At 44.9% G+C, this 21,330-nt stretch overlaps 4 protein-coding genes and 2 non-coding genes across 6 annotated transcripts in view; 2 read left to right on the top strand and 4 right to left on the bottom strand.

Annotated features, from left to right (window-relative positions):
• Positions 1–9,686, top strand: part of LOC125760630 (thyroid receptor-interacting protein 11) — a 33,883-nt gene extending 24,197 nt beyond the window's left edge. The window contains exons 3-6 of the mRNA XM_049420924.1: positions 2,515–5,080; positions 5,142–5,345; positions 8,720–9,007; positions 9,100–9,686. Of these exons, the coding sequence (XP_049276881.1) occupies positions 2,515–5,080; positions 5,142–5,345; positions 8,720–9,007; positions 9,100–9,446 (3,405 nt within the window). The 3' untranslated portion in view covers positions 9,447–9,686. The remainder of the gene's footprint in view (positions 1–2,514; positions 5,081–5,141; positions 5,346–8,719; positions 9,008–9,099) is intronic.
• A 39-nt stretch (positions 9,687–9,725) lies between these two features.
• Positions 9,726–13,005, bottom strand: LOC125760647 (glutamyl-tRNA(Gln) amidotransferase subunit B, mitochondrial). Its single transcript, XM_049421000.1, has 4 exons — positions 12,635–13,005; positions 11,978–12,561; positions 10,779–11,209; positions 9,726–10,709 (listed from the first exon to the last, which is right to left on the bottom strand). The coding sequence occupies exons 1-4, from the start codon at positions 12,700–12,702 to the stop codon at positions 10,221–10,223; spliced, it is 1,572 nt and encodes a 523-aa protein (XP_049276957.1). The 5' UTR covers positions 12,703–13,005; the 3' UTR covers positions 9,726–10,220.
• Positions 11,424–11,495, bottom strand: Trnah-gug (transfer RNA histidin (anticodon GUG)). The gene has a single exon. It is a non-coding gene; the product is annotated as a tRNA-His (tRNA).
• On the bottom strand, positions 11,843–11,914 carry Trnag-ucc (transfer RNA glycine (anticodon UCC)). The gene has a single exon. It is a non-coding gene; the product is annotated as a tRNA-Gly (tRNA).
• Positions 13,006–13,540: 535 nt separating the features above from the next.
• LOC125760652 (adult enhancer factor 1-like) lies at positions 13,541–15,329 on the top strand. The gene is made up of 2 exons (XM_049421012.1): positions 13,541–13,817; positions 13,910–15,329. The coding sequence occupies exons 1-2, from the start codon at positions 13,792–13,794 to the stop codon at positions 15,066–15,068; spliced, it is 1,185 nt and encodes a 394-aa protein (XP_049276969.1). The 5' UTR covers positions 13,541–13,791; the 3' UTR covers positions 15,069–15,329.
• A 331-nt stretch (positions 15,330–15,660) lies between these two features.
• LOC125760643 (uncharacterized) lies at positions 15,661–18,953 on the bottom strand. The gene has a single exon (XM_049420989.1). The coding sequence runs from the start codon at positions 18,658–18,660 to the stop codon at positions 16,885–16,887; it is 1,776 nt and encodes a 591-aa protein (XP_049276946.1). The 5' UTR covers positions 18,661–18,953; the 3' UTR covers positions 15,661–16,884.
• Positions 18,954–21,330: the final 2,377 nt, after the last annotated feature.

Genomic DNA, 21,330 nt, shown 5'->3' with positions numbered 1-21,330 from the left:
AGAAGTAATACACGATCGCCTACAAAATCAGCTGATAATGATGATGAGTTGTAGTATGACGTACGAAGCAGCATAAAGCATGTAGCAGTAAAGAACAATGAAGAAAAAAAAACGCTCAATAAACGCGTCCAAAATTTAAAGCACGATCCACGATTTACTTTCATATTCTTGGAACGATAGTAGTTCCTTTAATGAGGAGTACGCTACACTACACTGTCTATACAACGCAACAGTCATCATTTGTTTATTGCTAGGTGGGCATTCCCCAGAGTTGTCTTTCATTAGGTAATTTCCCACTGCAAGTGCATCAGTATGCAACGATCATACGCTAACTTCCCACAGGTTCCAAGTATTTGTGCGTATTTGTTGTTTTTTTTTCAACTTTTTTCCAAGAATTCATAGTCATTTGTATTCGGTACAATCGAGAGGTACCTGGAAGGTTAATTTTTTTCTTTAGAGTTAATTCTTCAATATTTGAAACGACTTGAAACGATTATCTCTTTCACTGGATATGTTTTTTTCCGGGATCATTATCATTCAAACGATCGGTTAACGGTACTGAAAATGCTAAATTTTACCTGCACAGGTGTACAGTAAAACAATACGACACCTTGACCACAGGTTCGTCACTTTACCTGCGTTGATGCAAATGAAGGACACGCGTAAGTGACACAACAACAAAACCTCCCCCTACTGTGTCAAAACCGCTCAGTAAAAGGCTTCTTAACGAAATTGAATTTTGAGTCCCCCCACCACACAGGAGCTTCAATTGCTTCCTTTCGGGCTTAAACATATTTTCCACTTGAAGGAAGCATTGAGCGGCCAGCTGCCAACTGCTCATCAAGTCCAGAAGCAATCCGTGTGCTACTGGGCCACGGCATCACTTTCCAGTCGCAGTGTACGGCGGCTACGTAGAGAAAACCGTTCGCTTGTGTGTTGTCACGTTTCTCGTCAAGGTCTTTGCGGTACGAAACGGAATTGTTTCGTCTGTACGCGGGTCATAGAATAGTTTGTTTTTTTTTTCACTCTCCCACATCACCGGTGCAACTTTTTGAATAGCATAATCAACTCTACACCCACAGAGTACGTATGGCCACCGTACGACCTCCACGAGAGCGTGCCTTGCGCATTGCGGAACACGGCGGCACACACGTGTTGCATAACAATTCTTCATATTTTTTATGACAATCGTCTCCACACGCCCTCGCCCTCGTCGTCGTTGTGTTTTTTTTTATATGGTGACAAAGTGCAACATACTTGCGCACCCTGCCAGTACCTCCAATTGCAACAGCGTTGCATTTTAATGTCTATTTATCCTTCCCGAAACTGCATCTGAAGACGATCGGTAGCCCCGCGCCTAATATTGATGGATGATTGTCGGCGAACGGTTGTGAAAGGTATGGTTCCATTATTGTTGTATCGCTGATGATCATACGCCGGCCTGTATTGCATTTGCCCTATTGCTCACCGAGTTGCACAGGTGCAGTGATTTATGCAGGCAGCGCTTTCCTGTGCGATAGGGAGCCGGTGGTAGAATGTGATTTTATCAACAGCAAAAAAAAAACATATTGTACATCGCGTACGTCGACCATTATTAGACACGCCAACCTCAAGGCTTTTTAGAACCGTAAAGGTATTTTCCGCGAGTTTTGACGAGTGCGTTTATTTAATTTCGCATATCGAAAGTACGGCTATCATTAATCGCAAATCTGACATCCGATGCAACCCCGTTGTCGCATGGCCTTTGGGTGAGGATGCACAATTGTTGTGCTGCGCATCATTGTCATCATTTGCGCTGCAACATGCAATTTTCTGCACGCATCATTTTTCTCCACTGCGATGCACCGGTACATGATACGTGTTTTGGCCGCGCGTGTTCCACCAGGCTGTGTCCGTTAAGTACGGGTTACGGTTTGCTGCGGTTCGCTTCGGGTTAAGCAACCGACTAGATCGATCGATGGGGACACATTCTATCAGCGAGGTTTGTTTGCGGCTTGCTGTACGGCATTAAAGAAAGCAGCGCATGGTCGACGGGAAATCACACAAACCGGAACCTACATTGGGCAATATGAGCTGATAAGCAACGGTCGGTCGGTCGGTTGGATGGTTGTGGCGGTGTTACAGGCGTGTCCCGGTTGTGATGAGCTGTTCAACACACACAGAACATCAGCGCGCCTGATGGGGAGTGGTTCACTGGGGTATCTTGCTTATCGCTCTAAAAAAATATTATGGTTGGAATGTATAGGCCACGTAGTACTCTGGTGTCATTGGATATTTTCGCAAATTTGTACACTGATGCAAGGAATTCTTGCTTGCATAACGTTTGCACACCTGTATCTGACATCATTTCTAAATTTACATTTCTATGGCATTGAGCAACGCGTGTACTCTGGACGTTCTAGATTACACACAAAATGTGAATCACTGATGGCTCTTGTAGTAGATGAGACAGTGTCTACGCGACCGTTTGCGATTGTTTAACGAATTCGTATACTTTCCAACGTCTCATTGCAGACTCTCGGTCCCGATCAGCATCATGTTGGCACAACGACCGTCACCAGCACGTTGGAGGACAGTTGGTTCTGGGATCCCGAAAACAACATCTCCTCGACGTCGTCCTCCTCCAAGAAAGACGACAACGATTCCCCTTCATCCGGTCCAACCGAGCTGACAACGATTCCGCTTGAAGCTCCGGCGAATGAAAGCGAAATCATCGATCGACTTCAACGCCAGCTGAACGAAAAGTCCCAGCAGCTCAAGAAGCAACAGCTCGAGAACGCACTGCTGAACGAAAAACTGGGCCAAGTGAGCAGCGAAAATCGCGAGCTTAATGAAAACATCGAAGAGCTAGACCGTCAGCATGAGGTGGTGCTGGAAAACTTGGTCGCGAGTAAGCGCGATCTGCAAGCGCAATGTGGTCGGCTCGAGGCGGAGCTTAAGACGAAAGCGGCCGAATCCCAAACATCCCTCCAGGAGCTTCAAACGCGCTATGAACGGTTAGAGCAAGCTCATGCTCAAAGTGACCAGGATAATGAAAAGTTGAAAGCCGACACGGAAAAGCTGAAGGCTGAGCTGGAACGAATTGTGTGCGAAAATGTAGAGGCAGTGGCAGCGCTCGAGACACAGCTCGAAGCGAAGCGTCGCGAACAGGCAACTTCGGACGAGCTGTGCCGATGTTTAAGGGCGGAAAATGAAGAAATTCGCCTGCGGCTAAACACTGAAGAAGCTGAGTTTGTAGTAGCCGTACCGACAGTAGAAGAAAAAGAAACTAACGCGATCTTGCAAGCTGAACTAGAGGAGCTTAAGCAAACGTTGGAGGAAGTTCGTACGGAGCGGGACAATTTGCAGAAGCTAACAGCTGAGCTTGATCGCTCCGAACACATCGGTCAGTTGGAACGAGAAATAGGAGAGCTGCAGAACGAACTACGCAGCGTCATCATCGACAACTCAGTACAGCTGGAATCAAAGGAAAAGGAGTATGACGAAAAGTTAGCCGTACTGCGCCACGAAAATCAGGCACTGCAAGACAGGATGGCTAACGAACCCACTCCCAAGCCGGAACCGGATCCGCGTGTAGCTGAGATTATACGGCAATTTTTCGATCTGGATCTTTCAAATCCCGACGATCTGGTCGAACGATTCCAGCAAACCCGCGATGTGGAGGCAAAATTATCAGCCATAGAAAAGAAACTGATCGACGCAGGGAAGGAAATTAATTTCCTCAAATCGGAAAACTCACGCATCCAGCACGACAAGGACACGCTGACCGCGGATTTAATGCAGTACGAGAAAGAGTGCGCCAGTTTGATGAAGAACAACGATCGCCTGCTGGAGGAGCTGGAAAACGTAAAGTGCAATAAGCTGGAGACGATCAACGAAAATGCCGAGGACAGTATCGTGGTGCTTGAGAAGCAGCTCGACGATTCACACCGTCTAAATCGTACGCTGGAGGAAGAGTACCGTGAAGCTCATCGAAAGCTGGAAGAAGTGCTGGAAGAGAAGGAAGAACTGCTGATGAAGGTAACCTTGCTTGAGAGTTGCGAAAGCGATAGTAAGGCTAGAGTTCGGGACTTGGATCAATCGCTCTCGGAGGTACGAAAGGAACGTGATCAGGTCGTCCAGCAGTTGGAACAATTACGGCAAGTCGGTGGACAGGAAGCAGATCAACTCCGTACCGAGCTAGAGAGTGTACAGGGACAGCTGACAACGATCAATGAAGATCATGCTAATCTGGTACGGAAACTACAGCAATTACAACAGACTTCATCCGACAACATTCGCATCTGGGAGTCAAAGTTTGAGGAGATGCGCGTGTTGCTCGAGTCAAAGGAATCAGATCTGCAGCAAGCACGCGAATCATCCGCGGTTGTCGAGCAACAGGAAGAGTTGACAGCGGAAAATGAACGTTACCGGGCCGAGCTTGAGAAGCAACGGGAAGCACTGGAAAGTCTTACCCAGCAAAAGGAAAACCTTGTGCAGCTGGTCACGACCAAACACAACGAAAGCGTCCAATACCATGCGGAGATTCAGCGATTAAATCAACTGCTGCAAGCGGAAACCGAACGAGCCGCACCATCCTGCACCGACTGTCCGTTGTTGCGCGAGAAGTTGCAGGATTACGAACGGCTCACGGACCAGATACAGTTTTTGCGCGAAAAGTCCGACATCCTTACGGCGAATCTGATGACCGAGCAAAACAACCAGCGGATGGCGCTGCAGCAGAAGCAAGAGCTTGTCGAACAGCGCGATGGTTTGCAGCGCGATTTGGAACGGCTGCGTCAACATCTGCTTGAAATCGAAGAAGCGCACACGCAGGAAACGGTCGAGTTGCAGCGACGGTATGACGATACCCGTCAACAGTTAGCATCACTCGAGCGCGATGTAAAACAGTCCACCAATGCACTTACCTCCGCTAGCATTCGAGCGAACCAGCAGGCAGAAACACTGCAAGCACAGTACCAATTGTTGCTGCAGCAGCGCGACGAACTAGGAGCACGATTGAGCGCTGCGGATGATCGTGATCAAAAAAATCAAGCCGCACTGACGAACCTACAGTGCGCACTGGAACAGTTCCAAATGAGTAAGTGCTGTCGATATGTTCCTTGCACTTGGGTTTAAGTCTAAACTTTTTTTGCTTTTAGATCGAGAGCGCGACATCGAACTGGCCACCGGCAGTATTCGCAACGAGCTGGAACAGTCGCGTGTACGTGAAGACGGGTTAAAAGACATGTTGAAGCAGATACAGCAACAATTGACCGATGCAAAGACAGGTCTACTGGCAGCGGCACGCATTTCCGATCAGCTGGAAATTTCACAAGTGACGGTCGCCTCGCTAAAAGCGGAATGTAAGTATACTTTAGGTTTGTGTTTCTTTGGCACAGTAGAGTAGAGCCGCCACATGGTAAGATTGTATTATCGCAACCCAGTGTCAATTAATTAACCTGCTAATCGTATAATCGGGTAATGGAATCGATGATAAAATGTTAGACAGTACGATAACAACGAGACGATAACGCGCGGGTGCATGTAGTGTTTGTTTGTTTGTCGGGTAGCGACAACAAGATACAGTGGCATAGAATATCTTTCAGATTAATTTTCCAACTTAACCGGTCTTTTTCTGGCTTGTATTACGAAAACAAATGATTGTGGACTTCTTCATATAACACTTTTATATTTTCTCACGCTGCCATTGAAATGCTTGCTAACTATAAACACTACTCTGCGGTAGTATCATTACTAATCGTCCTGGTAGTGCAGAAAGGACCCCCCAACCACCATTTAGACACATTATTAAACATGAAAACGGAAACTATTAACATAAAGCATTGGCAAGACTCTTTCTAAACAATTGCAACAGCTCGAAACAACCTTAGTGTGTGAATGAGTGTTTAAAACGGATTCTCGTACCATTACTCCGGGAAAAGTTTGCTGGGCTTTCTAGTTTGTACCATGAAGACGCAACTGCTTGTTACGCACATTCTACGATATAGTGCTATCTGATGTTATATTTAGTATTGTGTGAAATCCCAAAATTTCCCCATTCATAACAACAGTTGTGTTTCTTCATCGTGCTGCAAAACGGATCATTTCCATCGTGCCTTTATATACATTGCAAAACAAACGAGCAAAAAAGCGCCTCCTCTTCCGGGACACTGTTCTGATATGCGTGTGTGTTGCGTGTGTGTGCAACCACACCGGAAACCAATACCAATCACACATACATGCTCTGGCGCGTGGGCACATACACATAAACACACACACACGGGGCTGTACAAGGTTCAAAAGACACAGCCGCACACGCACGCGCAGAAAGGACACTCGTCGCACAAACCACATACGATCGTTCGACCGAAAGGTAAATATCAGCTGGTAATTCTAGGCTATCCTACCTTCGTGCATCCCGGGATTTCAGCTGATATCCACTTTTCCGTCGACAGTTTGGCAAGCAAAAGGAAAGCAGAAAAAAACTGCTTAAAAGCGAGACACACACCACCACCACCACCATCGCCATCATCAAATGCGTGGAAAATATAAAAACAAAAACAAAAAAGAATACGTCGGATTTGGATCCTTATTTCTGCCACAAACATCTCATCAACGTTATCGGATTCATAATTGTATCAGCACCGCCCAATTCGGAACGCTAACACTTGCTCTCGCTGTACACATTTAGTACACATTTAGTCAAACTCGCAACTAATCTTCATCTCGTAAGTGAGAATGGACAGGTCAAAGATGTGGATTCTGTTGTGTAATGTTAAGCTAAATAACACGCACCACACAGGCAATGGTGGATGATTCATGTAATAAGCGCATATAATGGTTCCCATCATGTTTCTTCTTTCATTGCGTGTGGTAATTGTGATAGCGAGTAAGTATTTGCACTAAATGCACGCGCTTTTAGTCGACTTATGGCACTTGCACCAACTCGTTGTGTTATGCAAACGAAAGGAATTCAATAGTGTAAAAGTAGCTTTGTTTTTCGTCGTCAAATCAGTAAAAACAAGGTCACAAGCGTGTAAGTATAACAGTGTCCTTCGTGACTCAGACTTCCGATACCAGTGCGTTACAATGCTAAACGCTAAATGCTCACCCTCCATGTTAGGCTCACTATTGTTTAACTTAATCCTACCCTCATTGTACGTTTGTTTGTTAGTAGATTAGCGCAATATTACCACGAAGCCTCTTATCGTACATCGTACGGTGTATTGTGGCATTGTGAAGCTTGGGCGCCCTCTCTTATGGCTTACCTGCTTTATCTGATTCTTTCTGGGGTGATTTATCCTTATGTGTGTGCGTGTGTATTATGTTTTAAACTGTTTGCTATTTATAAAATCATTGCTTGGTGTTTGTTTTTAGCCACGCGCTTGTAGCTCTCCGTTTTGTGGCATGTAACAAAACGTGTCCCATTTATGTTCATGACTAAGCATGATTAACGTGCCTGAAAGTAATACAAGTACAAGATATTGCATTGAATATTTTACATACAGTTTCATGTTATACCGTTTTTTTTATGGAATTGACCCAATACCCAATAGAGAAGTCGAAAATGTCATACAACCACAGACGTTTCGGATCCGAAAGCAATCCTTGGCGTGGATGGGCGGCAATCTCAAATTGTAATAGTGTGTCACTGTTGGCAGTGGACCACACCGGTACGCTTAACCGTGGTCCACCGAAAACACACATTACAGATTGGGATTACCCCGTCCATGTCCCGCTCACCATACCTACCACCACCACCACCACCCCGTGCGCCCGCCTGCTGTTTATACTGTTTTGCTTGTTTATTGTTGCTGCCGTGTTGTTCGCTGTTACTGTTGTTTGCTGTGTGAACTTTACTGTGTTTTATTATGTTTTTTTTGTCTTTTATTATTTTATAAATGATTTTCATTTTTTTTTTCAATTCTGTTTTTGTTTTATTACTTTATTAAACATGTTTTTGTATCAATACAACATGACGCAATACTGTTTTTAGCCATTGTTGTTAGAGTTGTGTTACTTTGTTCTCTCTTGTTATTACTTTTATCTTTGAATGTTTGTCGTTTTGTCGTTCATGTTTCATTCGCTATTACAACATTTGGATTGTGCTCCATTAGATCAAACATTAAAATCAAACTTTCCCTCACACATTACACACAAAACACCTCTACTCACAACTACTCACATTCTCACTAAAAAGCTCGAGAGATCGTTTACGCAAAGTGTTTACTGATCGGTTTTACATAAAGTGTTCAAACTGTACGTTTTTTTGTTTTTAGTTCAGCAGTAAAAGAGAAAAGAAATGTTCCGCCGGGGTGAGTATTACATCAGGTACTGGTGTGATTTAAAAAAACCGGAACATTGATTTGTTTCCCAGTTGCTGGGGAACTATCATCCGGTCAACTATCAGTACTTGTGTTATACTCTCTCCGTCGGCATACCGAATCACACAGTGGCTCGCTGGAAACGCATGTGCATGTTCAACGGACTCATTCGTACATCTGGTGCAAGTAGTGAAACGAAAGCAATGGCAAACAACGTGTTAAAATGTCTGTAAAAGCTCCATTCGCTGTACGAATCCAACAGTTATACTTTAAATTATATTTCTAATTACTATTGTTCTATTTCTTCCCAAAACAAACAATCATTTCATGAACAAAACAATCTAATGCTGAATGTTTCTATCTGGTACCTTTTTTTCCATTTCCATTTGCCACCCGGGTTACATTTGCTGCAGTGGCCAAGCGGGACGAAAGGTACGCGGCGCTCGAAAATCGGCTACAGCAAACGGAAGCAAGCCAAGCGGACAAGGTGGAAAAGACATTGGTGAAAAATCTAATCATCGGGTACACGGTTGCACCGAATGCAACCGACAAGCAGCAAATCATGAAACTGATCTCGTCTGTACTGACGATGGACCAGACCGAATGTACCAAGGTGGGGCTACATCATAAGGGCGTCGTGGGAACGAGCGGTGGATGGCTGAACAGCATCCTTGGCGGAAGTGGTGGTGAAGCGGGAGGAGGTAGGTTTTATGTTTTACGTTTACCTTTCTACTTCGCCTTTAAACTAACATTTATCTCTTCGATTTCGCTTTCTGTCCAATGTTTCAACCAGCCAACTACAACAAAGAATCACTTACCGAAGCGTTTGTAAAATTCCTCGAGAAGGAATCGGCTCCCCGAGCAACGGCAAGCTCTAGTCTACTGAACATAGTCACGTCTCCCGCAGCAGGAATGGCTGCCAACGCCTCCAACCTCACCGGTGCAGATGATCAGCAACTTTCGGGTACGTCCAGCGGCACGGTGGCCAATAGCAGTGCTGGAAGCAATTTGCTTACTGCACCACCGGCAACCGTACAACCGATCCTAGTGCCGGAAGCGATGATGATGATGCAGCAGCCCGGTTTTGCACCGCCACGAAGCTCCAGCTCCATACTCAAGGATATATTGAGCGATTCCTGATACACTTACGGCGATCCGTTGCTTTTTTAATCGCGGAAAACAGTGTGTCGGATTAGGTGGCTCGGTGTAGCAAAGGTGTAAATATTCGTATTCGTACCCCAGACGGTGTGTTCGAGCACGCTGAAACTTGTGAGCGTTAGAGCATTTTGTTATGGACATCCATTTGATATGGGCACCACACACACATAAAAACACACAATATAGAGGAAACATAATAAATCTTATTCGAGACGATACAAACCTGTTGTATAGTATTGTTTTTTTTTTGTTATAGTAATATGATGACAGGTGCAAGCGCAGTGCGTTAACGGTCTGCGTAAGAAATATGTGTAACTATTACAATTTAGGCCAATAACTATAGGATTTAAGCGTCCTACTTGACTCGTGGCTCTTTTTCAAGGATCGACCTGACTAGCAAGTAACAGTAGAGGCGTAACTCGCGAAAATATATTAAAAGCGCCGTAATTTTCGAACATTTGTTCACTGCTGGAAAACGCTAATATTGTGTGGTCGCCACCTGCACATTGCAGTTGGAGATTTTGGGGGATACCTTCAGAGTCCCATAGTTGCACCGTATTGGTTATATCTACGATAAATGTGTAGATCAATGAAGATTTGGGCCTCGTAGTTTGTCGATTTAACAATGCGGCGGAAACAGATACGTTCTTTCAAAATGACAGTTTGAGTACTGCGGAATGAAATCACTCAAATTCAACGATCAGCGTAAAATCAATGTATACATTTCTCACTGACCATATCCCTCCCTAACGTCGCTCATTTCAACATTTCCTTTAACAACTCAACTGCCCTCGCCATATCGATCTTCTCTTCGCTATCCTTTGCCACCTCCCCGGCTAACGCGTACAACATTTTCTCCTTGCCTTTGCGATACTTATCAACTAGCTTTGGATGACGCTTAATTACATCCGCACAGTATTGGCTAATTTGTGCTTCATCCGTTATCAGAAACCATCTGTTGGTGGAAACAATTTCCCGCGGGCACACGGCCAATCGTTCGTCGGCCGATGCCAATAGCTCCTGCAATACTCGACGGGCGTATTGTACGTTTAGTTGATTTTCCTGCAACATATCCACGATGGTTCCGAGTTGATCGGACGTTACGTGACAATCCGTCGTATCTAGCTTATTGCGGTTCAAGATCGTAAGCAGTTCGTTGATGAGAAAATTAGCCACCAGCTTCGGTGAACGACCGCTGGACCCTTCCAAGATGCAACGGAAATACTCGTGTAGCGTGATGTCATTCTAAAAGTATTAAGATTAAATAGCATAGATTCTTATTATTCAAAAGTAATCAAACGCACAAATACATACCACAAGTGTAATGGCAATCGCACTAGATAGCTGATGCATTTGAATAATTCTTTGACGAGTTTGCTCTGGCAGTTCGGGAATCGTATCCCCTAGCTTGGGGACGTCTATCACATCACCTTCTGACTCCTTTTCGGTACTTTTGTGTAGCCTCAAATGCAACGGTGGCAAGTTCGGTTCCGGCATAAACCGATAATCTTGTACTACTTCCTTGTCTCTCATGGCCACCGTTGTCTTCGCGGCAGAGTCCCACGCACGTGTTTCGTTGTGTATCTTTCCGCCATTATCCAGAACAGCGATTTGCCGTTGTATTTCGTAATCGACAGCTTGTGCGACGGCACGAACGGAACCAATATTTTTCACTTCCGTTCGCGTCCCGAGAGGTGTATTTTCTAAATGCACTGATATATTCGCATCCACACGTAATGCACCGTCTAGGAGGAAAGAGGATAAAAAATACGAAGTAATTATGTAATCCATAACAACATTATAATAGAATACAATTTTTTAAAACAAAACCATCTCAAATCCAAATGTAAAGTAAACAATTTAGGAACAATGTTTCTATGCGAAGACTTCTTCTCTAAAAGAACAAATAAAATAAAAAAAAGTTTATCTCTTCCGTGACAGTGTTCGACATGCGCACACTGCCGTGACCAGGATTCGAACCTGGGTTACTACGGCCACAACGTAGGGTCCTAACCACTAGACGATCACGGCTATCGAGATGTAATTTTACATTCCTGCTTAACCACTATAAGAACCAGCATGATTTATTAGTTCAAATACAATGTAAATTAACACATATAATACAAACAAAGTTATATCATTTTTAAATATGAAATTGAATTTATCATATGAAAATTTAATGCTCAAACTCGAAAAATATTTTTACTTGCGAACAGCACTTCTCATTGTTTCAATGTTTGCAATATTAGGCAAATACATAAAACAAATCTATAAATGAAAAGCATACAAATAAAAATTCGCGATAAATACGACCAAAATTAAATTACTCCCCACCTATGAGAGAATAAAAATTCATTTTTTATAATAAAAAAGCATCGTGCGTCGGCCGGGAATCGAACCCGGATCAACTGCTTGGAAGGCAACTATGCTGACCATTACACCACCGACGCACTCTCTTGCCTGCACGCTCAAACCTATACCGATTCTCCATTCACTCACCACCGCTAACTTACCTTCCATTTTGCACGTGCAGCTTTGCAACCTTGTCAAGATCAGCATCAGCTCTTTCACCAGTGCAGCGGCTTCCTCGCCGGTTTCTAAATCTGGTTCAAACACCAACTCTATCAGCGGTATTCCGGCGCGGTTTAAATCTACCAAACTTTTCCGCTCGATAGGATCGTGCAAAGATTTACCACTGTCTTGCTCCAGCTGCAACTGGTGCAGCCTTGCCGTCTTATAGTACGGAGTCTTCGTGACACCTGGAACAAATACCGGAAACGATAAGGCGCCACCTTGCGCCAATGGTGCTCGTTGTTGGGTGATCTGGTATCCGTTCGGAAGATCAGCGTAAAAGTAGTGCTTACGGTCGAACATTGATACCGCGTTTACATTGCATCCGAGTGCGAGTGCCGTCCTTACACCAAGTTCTACGGCATTTTTGTTCAGCATAGGCAGTGTTCCGGGAATGGAGGCGTCGAACAAGGCTACGCACGAGTTCGGGGCTGCTCCGAATGTAGCACGGGCCCCGGAAAATAGTTTGGATTTTGTGTTCAGTTGTGCGTGTACCTCCAGCCCGATGACACTTTTCCATTTTGTCCTGAAGAAATGTTAATAAATTGCGATAAATAGTAAACTCTACCTCAGGAGAAATGGAGTTCGTCCAATTTTACCTTGTATTCTTCGCTGGATGCTTCGAGGACGAGAAATATCTGCACAGCAGCCGGTTGGATAACGACATGGTTTCCAAGTAAATGTCAGCTATTGTTTACACACACACACACCCACACATACGAGTTTGACAGCGGTTTTGTTGTTGTCTGATAGAAAGTTTGGTAGTACGGTTTCTTGTTGATTTGAGGGCCGAGCATAGTTTGAGGGCCTTCTATCATTTGTGTAAATAAATTTATCGGTGTTAATGCATATAACAGTGATAAAACATATTGTGCAATAGTTAACCTTGTAATGGTCGAAGAAATCATCTGAAGATAACATGTGGCCATAGAGAACGAAACTGAAAGTTGAAGGTCCCAAAACCAGAAACATTTCCCAGAATGGGTAAGTGCAAATTTTATACAATTCGAATAGTTTCATACCTTCGAGTACTAACATTTCGTGATTCCCTGATGATTTTATCAAATTTATCATGCTAACATGCGCAACAAAGTGTTTATAATTGTAAACCAGTGTGATACGTTTCCAAATTGGAAATTTGTCATACAAATCACGAAATGGAATAGAATGCGATTTACTTTACTACTCTTTGTAGTTTTATATAGCATGAACTGTAAGCATAATAAATATTTGTGTAGTGAAATAATCATGAAAACACATCTCACAAAACAGCCGGCGTTCCCAGTCGGTTTGTTTTGAAATCTGTTGCCAACGGTTACTCATATGCAAAGCAGTTCCCTGGAAATTGTCAAAAGAAAACAAAAATCCTTCTTCAACTATTTCTTTCGCTAATTCGTAAAACACAAATAGAGTGAAGCGTGAACCACCTAAACGCATACTATTGTTTCATGCATTTTTTTCTATTGAAATCTTCAAAATGAGACCACCGTCATTTAATTGCGCAATGCGAAATGTTCTTTGGGAAAAGCAAAAGTTGGCTGCATGTGTAGGCTGCGGACGTGCTTTTGTAGAGAAAGAAAAGAATAGCAAAGGAGGAAAAAATGGTTGTCAGTGTATAATGTAAACAAACCGTTGCCCCGCTGTTGTTCTGCTGTAAGATATCCAGTTACTCCAGCAAAAATTGTATATTTTTCGGTTCTCTGTGCCCGTGAGAAACATTTTACCTGCATAACCACACGCTAAATCCTCCCAGTGAATGGATTTAACAGTCTACAATGATGTGTAAGTACGGAAGTGCCGGAAAATAGCTGGAGCGAAACAATTTTTTGAAAAAAAAATTATTTCCTAATTGCCATTTTTGTTCACACGCACAGACCCAGTGATACGCCTGGCACATATTGTCGCTTTTGCTTTCGTGAAACCAGCCTGGTACCGATCTTTCATCCAACCACTAGTGAACCGTTGAATCTGGAGTTGATAACGGTAATCGTGGACTGTATCGGCGTATTACTGAAGCCCGAGATGGATTTTCCATCCGCAGCCTGTCAGAACTGTCTGCAGCTGATGCAGGAGTTTCATAACTTTCGAAGACGCGCCCGAGAATATGATAAAATTATACGTTCCAAGATTCTACCACGCATCGAACCGGAAGTAATTATCGTAAAGCAGGAAGCGTCCGAGCTAGATAACGTGTACGACCATGAGCAGGGAGCGGATAAAGAAAGCAGTAGTAGCAGTACCCTGACCGCCGATGAATCTCGTGACGCCTCGATCGATGTGCTTGATCAGTTGCAGCAACTACACCAGCAGCATCAACTACATCAGCAGCAGCTGTTTCTACATCAACAGCAACAACTGCAGCAGCTGCACCAGCAATCGCAGGATCAAGACCAAAGTGAGGAACAGGAACCAAAGTTTAGCATGAGTGCCATTTTCAATGCGCAAGCAAACGCCTTGGCTGCCGTGGCAGCTGCCGCTGCCGTTACTCCGATACGCGCTCAAACACGTAGCCAATCGAAACGGCAATCGGCATCCGGTGGTTCCATGGCACCGGCACTGGAAGATAACCGGTGCATGGTGTGTGGTGAAAAGTTTCAGTCCCGCGACGTCTGGGTGGCACATCTAGCGGTGCACACGGTCGAACGTCCCTTTCAGTGCCACATTTGTCTGGCACAGTTTAAAACCAAATACGTACAACAAAACCATATCCGGACGGTACACGAAAATGTGCGCAGCTACCGATGTCCGATCTGTACCGAGCCTAGTCGAATGTTCAAGAGCAAGCGCACGCTCGAGGATCACATGCGGTATCATACGGGGGAACGGCCGTTCGTGTGCTGCATTTGTAAGATAACCTTCTCATCCGGTAGTGTACACCGCAACCACATGTACCGGGTACATCGAGAGATGCGCAAGAAGGACCGTCGATGTAATTACTGTGGCAAGGTGTTCGATCGCATTCTCGACCTGAAACGGCATCAGACGAGCTACTGCGAGAAGATAGTAGGTCGGGAAATAGCCGGTCGGTTATAGGCCGCTAGTGCCAACGTAAACACGAAGGATGGACCTTCGCAAGATGATTATTATAGGGCTAGGAAGAAGAAGTGGAGAAGTATCTATGTGCTTACATTGTGCGATCTATTATGTTGAGTGTAAATGTATTAATCTAAATTTGTACCTTTTTTTTTAGCTAAAATCGATAAAACAAAAACAACAACATTGGCCACATTATGCGTACGAACGCTAGCTGTTGTAAATAGCCAAATATGAACGATGTGAAACATGTCAAACGAACATTCAATTCTTGATGTCCTTCCAAGCGCCAGTGGATTTGGCCGACACGAATGAGCATGTGATATATCACCATCTTTTTTTTAACATCACTTCATTTCATTCAAGATTACGGTACTATAGTACCACCTTTACACGCTGACGTACGGTTTTCACGATCATTGACCCGGTCTGTCTGTTCGTTGTTTGGATCGTTGATGATTACTTGATGGAATGATGGACAGCTGGGCCTGTGCGTCGTGACAGCAGCTATGGCTACGAAAGATGTTTTTTCCACGATATCACACTTTCCAGTAAACAAACAAAGAACAAATGATGGGAAAAGCTCGTATACTGCTGTGTTCTTATCGCTTGGTTTATGGGTCCATATTCGTATTTTTCCATTCTATATGTACATTTACATTTGCCTTATGAGTGCATACTAACAAAAATGTCTTATTATACAAGTATACCAAACATTCTAAATCTACCAAGGGCCGATAGCGGCCTACACTGAAGCCCACGCATTCACCCAATGTCAGGTGTGAAGCGAGGGTGATCGAATCATTGTACGGGGGAATCAGAAAATAACGCTCAACAAAATCAATTCAACATGATTCGCTTGAAAGGAAACAATCTTTTCTAACCTATGAACTGTCGGTACCGCCTTCCAGTTTGCGATAAGAGCACCGCCAACGGTTGGGGTGTTTTTTTCTTGAAGCTCTACTTTTTGCTATTGCCGTCCTTCGTTTCATACTTGGAGGTGGATTAAAATTCCGCCTGTCCATTTCATGTTGCCCAGCAACAGGAACAGGACCAAAGTGTGTAGTTGCACATTTGTTAACCACACGCCCCAACAACCACGATTCAAAGTTCATATGTACACCACTGTGCTGGATCAGTTGTGCTGGTGCGATCCAACGAATCGCTTCCAAAGCTCGTGCTACGAGCATTAAGTATACAAACATATGATTAAACGGTTCCCAAAAATGTATCCTTACTATTAAAGTAACATCTACTAATGCCAGCTTCCATTTTGCACACGGTTGGAATTGTAGTTTGCTACGAACTTATTTGTTAGCCTTTTGTCTCTCAAAAGTCTATCACTGTTTCACGCTCATCATTGATTCGCTAAACCGCATGTTACACGCGCAGCGCACGTACACGCGGTTCCGCGTGTCACCGTGTTCCCGTACATCATCTGTACTGTGGATCAAAGTCTATTGATTCTCTCTCCATGCTTTTGTATGTTTGTAATCACTTTTGCTGGTGCTGCCATCTTGGTTCCGGTTCGATTGGTTTTTGCACTCTCCTCCACCGTATTGACGATTAACCGGCGGGGCGAAGGATGTTTTGAGTTTTGTTCGACCTGTTGCTCCCACTATCACCGTCCTTCCATGTCCTGCTCTCACGTTCAAAAAGACATCGCCAAGGAGTAGCAGGGGAAGTGCACGTGTTAACCATCGTGATCTGCTATGTACTGGTAAAGGTGTCCGCACGGTTGATGATGTTCTCCAGGCTGCGAACCAGACTGTACTGCTGCCTACAACCATCCGCACCAGATATAAAGCGCCATATCTCATTGTACCGGCGCAGCCATGGCAGGAACGGACGTACGTGATGCTTGCCGTTTGTGCAGAAACCTTTTAACCGAATTGAATGGTAGCTGGAAGTGATAGTACGCACAGTAAGGCAACGGATCCCAGTACACGAATAGGGCTTCTCGCTGATCGATCACTGTACCGATCAGGTGTTGAACCGCGTCAACGCTCGGCTTTCGCAGTGCATTGAGCACCGTCTCGTGGATCCAGTAGCGACCACCCTCCTGAACGAGTGGGCCAGAGTTTTGACGGCTAAAGTGTGGACAGGGTTTGCAGAGGACACGCGAATGTACGCCGGTGTAGCAGATGTACGGGAGAGAAACGCCAACACGTATACCGAGGGGTAATATCTGTCCGCTGCACTGGCATTTAACCAACCGGAAGCTAATGTGACCATTGATCGGACGCTGAAGCCGTATGCGACGGAAAAATTCCTGCAACCACCGGTCGATGGCTGCGTTCTCCTCCGGCACCAGACTACGCGTATCCGCCTGGATAGCACACGTTACGTTCGCAATCACGGCCGAATCCTTCACCGTGGTACAGGTGACGTAATGCGACCCGATCACATCCCGTATAACAACCCACTTCTGTGCCTCACTCACTTCGTAGTTAAGCCGCAAATCTCGGCGATTAACCGGCAGCACATACTTGCTGCGTTCGAGCAATCCTAGCGCACCGGACGCGACCATCACGTTCCGAAAGCCGGCCAGCCAACCACCGTCGTACAGTCGATGCAGTTCCTCCTTCGACGAGACAATTTGATGCGGTGGCAGCAGTATTTCGTTCGCCTCACATTTACGCATCACCTGCAGGATGTCATCAAGGACGGAAGTTTCCTGTGCGCCTGGAATGAAGCTGGAACATCCGCGCAGTTCCAGATGCGGCTTAGCCAGTGCATCGTAGTGTGCCGGGCTGGTAGCGCATACCGGTATGTAGTGAGTCGGTTGTTCCTTTTCCACGATCTCACACAGTGCCGCTATGTACTCGCCGGCAGTTTCCGGCGTTGGACGTTGGATGGCGTAGAACTTGCTGACGGCTGTGGAGAAACGTGCGAGTGCGAACAGACCCTCGAACTCGAACACGACCACGCGTGCACCGGACTTGTAGAAGTTGCGTGCCAGATGCAGCGTTTGGATCGTACTGCCACAACTGATGAGGATTGTGCGCTTCCGACGATTGCGCTCATGAGCCGGAGTATGCAGTGCGACTAGCGCCCATTTTAATCCTGCCAAAGGTAGCGCAATCAGTTTCCAGAACATCCACAGGCACGCCGAAAGCCAAAAGGCTGGGGCCGCCATCAAAAATGGCTTCCAGGCAAGTTGCATGCAGCACCCAAGGAGACGCTGGGCGACGGCAATTAGTAGCAGCGGCCACCAGAGTACCAATCGTAGCAGGATGCGCCCATTTGACACACGTTGCGTTTCGGGTTCGGTCAAAGAGCTCGGGCTCGACACAGGCTGGACAGGTGGTTGCACCGTATCAAGTTCGCGATCCTCCGGTATTAGCGTGAAGGTGCTCGAATAGTTTCGACGCAGTGTCGTCGGGGGAGATGAAGACAATGGTGAACTCGGCATCGGGGGTGAATTATGTCGCGACGCGTACGGTGTCCATCGCGGACTCGATGGAGCCGTGCGGGAAAACATCTTCGCCAAGTTGTCGGCCGTGTTGTTGTTCGAAAGGTAGACAAAGTTACCGGTACTTTCGCTACGATTCCACGGGCCAAAGATTTTGTCCTTGCTAGCGGAAGGCATGGTTGTTTGTTGCACTCAATATTGCACTTTATGTTCTGCAGAAACACTTTGATTTGCACCAAAGCACCGAGAATCGTCCCGAACTGAGAATATCTAGAACCGTAGTTTTAGTTGTTCACACAGACATCACATTACACCCACATGGCGAATTGATCAAATCCTTACAATACGGTGTTATGTTCCGGCACGAGGGAGCTCCAGAATTGGATCCTAGAAGCGTTCTTTACGTACGCGCACACTCGGGTAAGTACTACGCGCAACGTACAACCGTATACTGACTGGGCAGCCGGGAGCGTGATGCCTATTTAAAAACTGATTCGTTGCCCCTGACAAGACCCGTCCGATAATATGCCGGGTGGGCTCCGCCCCTGCCCTCCCCACCCGATCTCTGTGCTGCGCGGTAATCGCATACAGACGTAGGGAGACAGAGAAAAAACACATTTACGAAAGCAGAACCCGGAGGCTCTGTTATCAGCCGTTCCGTCTATTGAGGATCGATGTCCATTAGCGCAAGTTGACAGCAGAGTGTGCAGTGTGGGATCGAGCAGGTACGGACGGGATGTGAGGCCAGAGTAATTGGTTTGTATGTGCCCCTGTTCGTGCATGATCACTACTACCACTACGACTTTCGGGAGACAGCAGCTATCAACACCTCCGCGTTTAACAAGATCTTCGCTGTATACGGGACAAGGCAGAGAAGTTTTTCGGATCGCATCCGAACCCATGACATAATAATCACTTCTAGATCACGTTCTGTGATCATGTACATGTAGTCGCAGCGAATTTGTTACAGCCCCCGGCGACCTTTGAAGCTTTAGTTACCTCGCCGTTGCTTGTAACTACCACCTCTCTACAACAAAAGATTTGCTTCCCAAACCAAATCAATCGCTCAAATGGCTAAATGTTGTTCTATCGTCACTTTTCACGTTCCCAAACACCACCTCCAGTGTCCTTGGCAGTGACCGTAAAATCTAACCGTAACGGAGAATGCAGTCCCTCACGTACGCGCACACCAAGATTTCGCTTAAAGCGTAATGAATAAATTAATCAGAACCTGACGGCGCTTTCAGTTTTTGGGTGATATGATTTTTGATGCTGAAAAAAAAAACATTAAGCTGGAAGGAAACAACACCAACGTTGTAAACATGTCAATGATTGGAACGTACAAGTATAAGCCGCACTACCCTGTATCAACGGCTGTGTCGATTCTTTAACATTACAAAGTTGTAAAAACCAATAACTTTAGGGAGTCTTTTTTTGTACGTTCACGCTTCTTTCATTCTCTCTCAATTGAAGTTTTCTTGGTTTGAATATCTAATAGATCATGCTTGTTCTTTAATGTCTCTTTTGGATCCATTTGTTCAATCCATTTTATGATTGTCAAAAAAAAAGGACAATGTGTTGTGTAGCATACCGAAAGCTTTACACAACGATTTCTCAATCAAAACAAACTTCTACTCGATCGAATATTCTTTTGCTTTTCCTTTGGCAAACGCAAGCCTAATTTATGTGTGAAATATCGCCATACACCACGCAACATTATGATGATCCTGAGTTTGGTTTCATCAAAACACGTTATTGCTATCACGCGTTTCCCACATTTGTGCTGCACCAGGATAAGATTGCCTGAACTGGAGGGCTCGGCCTTGACAGCTTATCATGTGTGGCTGCCATACACACCTACCTTTCCTTCCCATCCACTCAGCAAGGAATGACGTCTTGCTCCAATGCTCCCGTATCGTAAAACGATCGCTGGAGAACATTCCACACAGTACAGTAGCGGTGGTAGAGGCGGGATTTGAGTCGGAATTTGGCTTGGTGTGTGGTGTGTGGCAACATACCATCATGAGCGAAACCAACATGGCTACTTGGCTACCGTTAGACAAACCAGGCGTCCCCATCGTCAGGCTATCATGGCTACCGTTAGACTAACCAGGCGTCTCCATCGTCGATACAGAACAGGAAGTAGTGTTCCACTACAAACCGTTGCCGATTATGTGTGCGCCTTCATGACACATTTATGTGGTTTTTATGCTTTTATTGCGTGCAGTGTGAGTAAACCCGAACATTCTGTGCCGCTTCCCATCGCATATCGTACCTTTCCCCCTCTCCTTTGGGCTTCCCAATCAACATATCCTTCTTTTTCTTCAGTTGGAGGCCGATTTTGCCTAACAATGCAAACGATGTGCAATAGGTATAGTAATAAATAATTTCAATAATTGTTTCCCCTGAAGATCGTTTCCTTCTTTCCCTTGCATTAAGGGATGATATACACTCGAAAGCTCGAAAAAAGTCTTTTTCGGGTTTGTTAGAAATCTAACCTAATATTGTATATCTATATGGAACGATTCATGTCTTTAAGAATTCCTGAATACCGAATTGCTAAACGTTGTTTTTAGAAGAAAAAAAATCGTTGAAACTATTGTAATTTGAATGTGGATATAACTTAGTTTTGTTTTTAATTTTATGAGATATTGCTGAAATCTTAAATTTATGCAAAGATTTAAAAAAATATGTTTTTGAACAAGCTGATTGTATGTTGAATACCATATAAAGGACTAAATGACTTAAGTTGTGCCATGCAAGGGCGCGTTAAAAGACACTTTCTGTGGGATTAAATCGAACACTTTGGTAGAAGACTTTAACACAGGGTCAGAATAAAAAAATACA

Source organism: Anopheles funestus, chromosome 2RL (genome assembly GCF_943734845.2).
Source record: "Anopheles funestus chromosome 2RL, idAnoFuneDA-416_04, whole genome shotgun sequence".
Taxonomy (NCBI): domain Eukaryota; kingdom Metazoa; phylum Arthropoda; class Insecta; order Diptera; family Culicidae; genus Anopheles; species Anopheles funestus.
Note: the sequence above shows the minus strand (reverse complement) of the source record. Positions and strands in the feature narration are given on the sequence as shown.

Excerpts from the sequence above, each read along its gene's own strand:
- LOC125760647 (XM_049421000.1), bottom strand. The coding sequence starts at position 12,702 with ATGTCGTTATCCAACCGGCTGCTGTGCAGATATTTCTCGTCCTCGAAG. Across the intron at positions 12,562-12,634 it reads CATCCAGCGAAGAATACAAG|GACAAAATGGAAAAGTGTCA; the intron begins GTAAAATTGGAC and ends ACATTTCTTCAG. Across the intron at positions 10,710-10,778 it reads CGATTGCCATTACACTTGTG|AATGACATCACGCTACACGA; the intron begins GTATGTATTTGT and ends TAATACTTTTAG.
- LOC125760652 (XM_049421012.1), top strand. The coding sequence starts at position 13,792 with ATGGATTTAACAGTCTACAATGATGT. Across the intron at positions 13,818-13,909 it reads TTAACAGTCTACAATGATGT|ACCCAGTGATACGCCTGGCA; the intron begins GTAAGTACGGAA and ends TCACACGCACAG.
- LOC125760643 (XM_049420989.1), bottom strand. The coding sequence starts at position 18,660 with ATGCCTTCCGCTAGCAAGGACAAAATCTTTGGCCCGTGGAATCGTAGC.